Source organism: Urocitellus parryii, chromosome 7 (genome assembly GCF_045843805.1).
Source record: "Urocitellus parryii isolate mUroPar1 chromosome 7, mUroPar1.hap1, whole genome shotgun sequence".
In the NCBI taxonomy this organism is placed as follows: Eukaryota; Metazoa; Chordata; class Mammalia; order Rodentia; family Sciuridae; genus Urocitellus; species Urocitellus parryii.
In genome coordinates this window covers 162,742,261-162,750,053 of record NC_135537.1, presented here as the reverse complement: position 1 = coordinate 162,750,053, position 7,793 = coordinate 162,742,261, and the positions used below count along the sequence as shown (strand labels likewise).

General features: G+C 39.2%; 1 protein-coding gene across 1 annotated transcript; it reads left to right on the top strand.

Moving 5' to 3' along the window:
- The first annotated feature begins 445 nt into the window (after positions 1–445).
- On the top strand, positions 446–6,268 carry Krt25 (keratin 25). The gene is made up of 8 exons (XM_026386990.2): positions 446–874; positions 1,198–1,280; positions 1,691–1,847; positions 3,894–4,055; positions 4,143–4,268; positions 4,874–5,091; positions 5,761–5,828; positions 6,159–6,268. The coding sequence occupies exons 1-8, from the start codon at positions 446–448 to the stop codon at positions 6,266–6,268; spliced, it is 1,353 nt and encodes a 450-aa protein (XP_026242775.1).
- Positions 6,269–7,793: the final 1,525 nt, after the last annotated feature.

The window sequence follows — 7,793 nt, the reverse complement described above, 5'->3', positions numbered from 1 at the left end:
ACCTTAAAAGAAAAGCAGAAATCAGAAACGTTAAAACCCACCTTGGTCCCAAACCAGGATGCCGCACTTCTATCCTGTAATGGACAGATGCACTTTATCGTCTTAGGATGGAAGTGAGGAATGACTCACTAGCAATTTTAAAATGTAATAATGAACCTGGACACTGCTCCACCCAGACCCATTTCTCAGATAACCACCAACCTGAGGGCAACTACCCTCCTCCAGAAATGAGCCCAGCAAAGTTAAATACTAATTAGGAAAAAAAAATAAATGATCCAATTACGCTAACTTGCTGAGGCTGGCAAGCTGTGTTTTATTCTATGTAGGCAGAATCCCATCCAGAACCCCCTTGGGAATTGTCTATATAAAGGCAAGCTGCCCAGGTGAGAAGGTGCTCCTTTCTGGCTTTCACGAATAACAGTTCTGTGACGCCTGCCCTGAGATCATGTCTCTTCGACTTTCCAGCGGATCCAGGAGGTCCGGCACCCGTCCCAGCACCGGATCGCTCAGGCTCTCCAGCGGGGCAGCCAGCTTCGGGGCTGGGAATGCATGCGGTCTTCCAGGCATTGGAAGTGGTTTCTCTTGCGCCTTTGGGGGCAGTTCATCAGGAGGAAACGCAGGGACAGGCAACCCCTGCGCGGGCTTCACTATGAACGAGGGGGGCCTCCTGTCTGGCAATGAGAAGGTGACCATGCAGAACCTCAACGACCGTCTGGCGTCCTACCTGGATAACGTGCGCGCTCTGGAGGAGGCCAACGCCGACCTGGAGCAGAAGATCAAGGGCTGGTATGAGAAATTTGGACCCGGTTCTTGCCGGGGTCTCGATCACGACTACAGTAGATACTTCCCAATCATTGAGGATCTTAAAAATCAGGTAAGAAACTGTATTTTGCCATCGCCTGTAAATACTTTTATTTCTAAATTTCTTTTCGCTTAAATTCTGAAAAACATTTACCCATCCCTTTTTTTGTGTGTGTGTGATTTCTTAAAGGGAATTTCAATTTCGCATTGGAAATAAGTGCTTTCGGTTAATCTTATGATAAAAATGTTACTGACTGCCTACTAATTGTATGGATTTTGATTGTATTTCCTAATATAAAACAAAAGTTTGGGTTTGTTTTCTTTAAAACAAAGTTTTTGTTTTTGTTCTCATTGTGATAAATTGCCTTTTTAAAAGTCACACTCCCCATTTTCTAGATCATTGCTTCCACCACCAGCAATGCTAATGCTGTCCTACAGATCGATAACGCCAGACTGACAGCTGATGATTTTAGACTCAAGTAAGTAGATTCACAGAGTAAAAAGAATTCATGGCGATTAATGCAAAGATTAAATCAAAATCCATTTTTAATTCCTCCACCAAAAAAAAAAATTACCAACTCATATACCAGGACTATGAAACACTTGGATTTAAAATCAACTTGGGTTTTAATTAAGAATGTTTATCATTTTTGTATAATTTGGCTAGTCTTAGTAAACGGCCAGAAAACTAGTGCCCAATAATCTACTTTTCTGTCAAATACCCCGAAATTTTTAAAATAATAATTATTATACAATCCTTCAAAGATGTTTCTTGAGGCCAAATTTGCCACTTTGAAATTCTAAAATTCTAGCCTTTATCCTTGATCAGTGACTGTCTCCAGCCATGTATACAAGTTGGAAAAATCATTAACATTTTTTTTTTTTTTAGGTATGAAAATGAGCTGGCTCTTCACCAGAGCGTAGAGGCTGATGTCAATGGGTTACGCAGAGTTTTGGATGAAATAACCCTGTGCAGAACTGACCTGGAGATTCAGTATGAAACCCTGAGTGAGGAATTGACTTACCTCAAGAAGAACCATAAGGAGGTAAGAGATAAACATCTGCATTTTGCTCTTCCTCCACACACACTATCCACCTGCCAGGAGATAATGTACCTCACCTCTTAAATGAGAAGGTGATGGTGAAGACCCATTGCCAGTTCTGAGATCTGACTCATCTTTGTAAGTATCAAATTATTCTTAGAGATTTACACTCTCTTTCATCCAGTTTCCCATGGGAAAAAAGGAACCATGTTTTCCAGACCAATCAGTGTTATAAGATCAATGTTTGGCTATGTAATTATAGCTAAGTTAAAATAGTCCACTTTAGGAGATTATATTTAATTATATAAAATGAATATACTTTACAGACATCTTTAAAAAAGACTAGATCTAAATTTCTACAAAACAGTGGCAGACTTAAAACACTAAAACTGCCTACACACATTTAAGTATGTGTGTGCGGGCAACATTAAGACATTCTTAATAGGTATGGCTATAAAAATGAAATTGCAGATGAACTGTTAGACCAGAATTTTCACTTCGAAGAATATAATATACTTCCAAATGTTCAATTTGAAAGCGAGCTTCAAAATCAGATCATGCAGCCACTTCATCTTTTAGATTATTTTTAGAGCCACTGTTTTCTAAAAAAGACAAGATTTCTTTATTCCCTTGAAAATGAATTTGATATTTTTAAACAGCCGAAAGACTTCTTCAGTCAAGCCAAATCCTTAAATAAACAGGAGCTCAAGCGAAGAAGCTACTTAGTTAGTCATGATGTCTGATAAATATAACTAACTGAGCAGCAGCACGTGGCCATAAAAGTTCAAGTATGGTTATAATCCATGATAGGTGCTCAATACATTTAGGATGAATTGGAAACAATCAACTTTTTTAATGCCTCCCTTATAGGTGACCCCATTTATACATCCTTTTCTTTTACTGCTTGAACTTGGGGAGGGAGGGGAGTTTTTGCTCAATCCTCAGGAGGGAAAAGTACCCATGGATATGGGGAAGGTACAGGAAAGAATGCCAGAACAGCCTGGGGGAGGGGAGGGGTGCTGCAGGGAGGAAAGAAAGCTTCAGTTACTGCCATTCAGACCTGTCTAGGAGAGGGGAGGAGGGTTTCTAACACCTAGACACAGGATGATCTGTGAGATTTCAATTTACACCCCCTTAGGAGTGATGCCTGTCATCTGGTCTTAGACACTGAATCCTAACCACAGGCAGCTCAGGCTCAGGCAGAATGGCATGCAGACTTTGCCTACAAGATCCCAGCTTCCATGGGGATAGTAATCCTAATAGCCAACATTTATCTGCCAGGCATTGTTAAGAAGTCTTATTATTATTAGTTTGTTTACTTATTTTGTAACAACCCAAAGACGGGTTTTTAATTAGCTTCAATTTTCAGATAAGTAAATTGAAACTTAGGTTAATCAACTTTAACAAATTTACATAGCCAATACCAGACAGAACCAGAATTTACATAGAGCTTTGACCAACAAGACACTATGATGTCACTCTGTCAGCTGAACAGACATCTGGATTCTTTCCTTCCAGTGGGGGGTGCGTAATGTACACACAAACACATTTACTTAGTTAGTTATAATCATTCCAATCATTCAGACTCAATCCTTGGACCACGTCCACACTATATTCAGGGCGGAGCTTAGTGGAGAACACATTGAAGTGGGTCTGGAGGGTAATGAAGAGCATCAGCAAAGGTGGAGACATTTACACTATGAACACCTGGAATAAGAGAACAACTCATCCCAAGTATTTTAAGGACTTTCTTTTGGAAAAGGAACGAAGACTTGTTCTGAGGAGCAGAACTACAACCGATGAGTTGGAGTTTTAGTAACTCCGGAAAAAATGACACTTCTAGAATAAAACAGGCTTCTGCAGGTGATAGGGAGTGACTCCTCCTTGAGAGTGAGCCCAATGGACAGGAAATAGGAAAGGGGAGAGGGAGGGTTTCTGCACAGTCTGGGAGGGGACCACCAGTCACTCCTAAGAACTCTTCCAAAGCCAAGCTTCCAGACTTTCCGTAAGGTTCCTGCGTCACTGAGCTGTACACTTTTCTGCCTCTAGGAAATGCAGGCTCTGCAGTGCGCCGCGGGAGGCAACGTGAACGTGGAGATGAACGCCGCCCCCGGGGTGGACCTCACGGTGCTGCTGAACAACATGCGAGCGGAGTACGAGGCCCTGGCTGAGCAGAACCGCAGGGACGCCGAGGCCTGGTTCAACGAGAAGGTGAACTTTTGTCCAGAAAACAATCACTGTGCATTTTTGTGATGTTCACAAAAACTAAGATTTGCTCCCTCACTTCCATCATTTCAGAGCGCTTCTCTGCAGCAGCAGATCTCTGAGGATGTGGGAGCCACAACCTCCGCCCGGAACGAGCTGACCGAGATGAAGCGCACTCTCCAGACCCTGGAAATCGAACTGCAGTCTCTCTTAGCCACGGTAGGAAAAGCAGTTTCTTACCAACTCCTAGGTTCTTTTAAAATATGAACCAGTTGGTTTTAAAGACCATACTCGTGTTGGGAAAAAAAAAAAAAATGTCCACATGTAGTCTTATCATTATCCTAAAACAAGAATGGTACTGTGTAAGAGCTAAAAGAGCAACACCAGGGTTTTAGGTTTTTGTTTTGTTTTTGTTTTTGGAATTGAACTCGAGGGCACTTTATCACTGAGCTACATTCACAGTCCTTTTTATTTTCTTTTTTTTAATTTTGAGACAGGGTTTGGCTAAGTCGATGAGGCCGTCTTTGGACTTGTGATCCTCCTGCCTCAGCCTCCTAAAGTCGCTTGGATTCCAGGCATGCTTCTTCCACCCAGCTCTTTAGGTCTATTCCACCAAAAAAAAAGATCTGACTATATTGAAACAGTGATCTAGAGTCAGTGTTACTATGTGTTAAAGTGAAATGCAAAACAATTATAGGTAACATTAATGAGGAGAAAATCATATCAAAGGAATTTCTGTATATATATATATATATATATATATATATATATATATATATATATATATATATCCATCTCAGGTTCTGTCTTTTGTTCCCTAACAGAAACAGTCCCTGGAGTGCTCCTTGACAGAGACGGAAGGCAACTACTGCACGCAGCTGGCGCAAATCCAGGCTCAGATTGGGGCCCTGGAAGAGCAGCTGCACCAGGTCAGGACTGAGACTGAGGGCCAGAAACTGGAGTATGAGCAGCTCCTGGACCTCAAGGTCCACCTGGAGAAGGAAATTGAGACCTACTGCCTCCTCATTGGCGGAGATGATGGGTAGGTCAAATAACGTACATGCAAGATGTCATGTTCAGTCAGCCCTCAGTATACACACCCTTCGATTCAACCAACCACAGGTGAAAATTATTGAAAAATTAAAACTTGCATCTGTACTGAACATGTACAGTTTTTTTTTTGGTTATTATTCTCTACAATGTAACACTGTTTGACTCACATTTTCATTGTACTAGGTATCATAAGCAATATAGAGATGACTTATAGTATGGGGAAGGATGCGTTTTTATATGCAAGTACTATGCCATTTTATATAAGGGACTTGAGCATCCTTGGAATTTGAGATCTGCTGGGGTCCTGGAACCAGTTCCCCAACAATATTGAAGGATGACTCTCCTGAAATTTGAAACTTAGACTCCTAGAAGTGAACAGAAATTATTATGATCACATTTATTATCATTCATGCTAAGTATTAAACATAATACTCTACTGCCAAGATACAAATTAGCAATATTTTACAAAATCAAAATTCAAGCCCTGTATTTAAGGTGTGAAGATTTAAAATACCATCTCTTGATGCTAATGAAGAGCAGTTTCTACAGTGTAAACGCACTGAATATGTTCTTACCAAAGAGCTAAAGAAAACCTAATAGTGGATCCGAAATCAAAGGGGTTGATTCCAAATCACTCTCTTCCATGATGTTTTCACAGGGCCTGTAAGTCTGGAGGTTACAAATCTAAAGATTATGGATCTGGAAACATGGGAAATCAAATCAAAGGTAATTAAGATGGAATCCCACTATTATATTACTTCATTTCCAATGCACAGTTGATTATTTTTATGTGATTGTGGCTTAGCAAGACTAGATAGACATAATGAAGATTTGTAGTAGATATCAGTGATTCCTAGATGTCTAGTAACTAGAGTGACACGTGTTCATCTTAAACAGTCATATGTCACTATGATTTTACCTATTCAAGTAATAAAAATTCACCAAAAATGAATCTTTAAATTTTTGCACTGACTGCATAGTCCATCCTATATAAAAATACTATTAGTCTTTTAATTGATAACTCTCTAAAATCTCCTTTTAAACTTTAATTTCTAGATCCAGCCAAAGCCATTGTAGTTAAGAAAGTTCTTGAGGAGGTTGATCAACGCAGCAAAATCCTAACCACCAGGCTCCACTCCCTGGAAGAAAAATCTCAAAGCAATTAAAATAGAACATATGCCAAAGACCAGCACAGAAGAAAAGGCATTATTATATTAGTCTGGGAAAGTGAGCAAGTCTAAGAAACGCCTATCCTCTTGTCTTTCTGTCCCTTTCTCTTTCTGGGCAATCAACAGGTACCTCCCCATTCATCTGGAAGAACGTCACATACAAATATGACGATTCATTTGACTACCTAGATGACCATACAGAAATCTGTTATGGATTCCTTATATTCAATAAACCTTCTTCCTTCAGCAAGTTATTACCGATGATCTTGTCTTGTCTTTAGAAAGTTTTTGTATGAGCACTGAACAGCTTTCAATCTACATGAATACTTTAAAACATAGTTAACTGATTTCTAACTAGAATTTCATGAGCCTTTCCCAATAATTCTGAATCATAACAGTTTCAGAAGATATTAAAAAATCTCCATTTAAATCCTTAATGTGCCATACTTGATATAAGAGAAAGACTAAATTGTACACATTTCAGGTTCTTCATCTATAAATGGGGATAAAGAAGGCACTTCTTTCAAATGACTAATGTAAATTTTTATAACATACACTGGTAGGACACTTAACTACTATCTCTTTTTTAATATTCAATATTTATACTGAATTAATTAATTCAGTTATTTGATTCAGTTAATTAATTCAATTCAATTAATTAATTTTCAAATCTCATTTTCCTTATGGATATATATGCAAACAGTATTCCAAAAGTAAGAAAGGTTAAAGCCAAAGTTAATGGCATCACCCACTTGCCTTACAAGGTCAAGATGGATGTTTATAACTCTCTTGACTCATGGATTCATCCCTACTAAAGGGAGATATGTTAGATGAACTGAAAGCATAATTCCTCAGACCAAATGTTACCCCTAGATACTTAGTTGAGACTTGAGTCCTCTCTGGATGAATTATCTATACTGTAATCCATTCAGGAAATTTCGATTACAGGTTCCATGTGGAAATACTAAGCTGAAAAGGTGATGGTGTCACCTTTGAGTATGTAATTATTCTCAAATTACATTTACAGTTTTCTCATACAGTCTCAGCCAGGGACCACTAGAGTCAAAATGCCTAATCATGTTCCCTAACAGATTACATGAAATAAGTACATTACAATCTCAAAGAAATTTCCACTTTAAAAAAAAAAAAAAAGCATTTAGTAATTGTCCAAATTTTGAGGCCATCTACCCGCCTCTTCCCTACCTATCATCCTAATCCTCTCTCCATTGGCTCAGGTAATGCTTCCAAATGTAAATAAATCCTGACATTTGCTGAAGCTTTAACTTGGACTTCAGTTTTTAGAACCCCACAGAGTAAGAAAGACAAAAGATAAAGCAGGAAGTATTTATAAACAGAGACCCTCCCTGCAAGCTCAAACCCCACTGGGCCATGCAATCAGTTGTAAGCATGACCTAGAAACAACTCACCCCATGTCCCAGGAACTGCACAAGGGAAGTTTCCTGTCTCAACGGTTGAAGTAAAGAGAAAAGGGGGAAATGACCTCTGAGATTAGCAAGCCAAA

Coding starts and splice junctions, on each gene's coding strand:
- Krt25 (XM_026386990.2), top strand. CDS start 446: ATGTCTCTTCGACTTTCCAGCGGATCCAGGAGGTCCGGCACCCGTCCC. Junction 4,056..4,142: donor AGGCCTGGTTCAACGAGAAG/GTGAACTTTTGT, acceptor CCATCATTTCAG/AGCGCTTCTCTGCAGCAGCA. Junction 4,269..4,873: donor TGCAGTCTCTCTTAGCCACG/GTAGGAAAAGCA, acceptor GTTCCCTAACAG/AAACAGTCCCTGGAGTGCTC.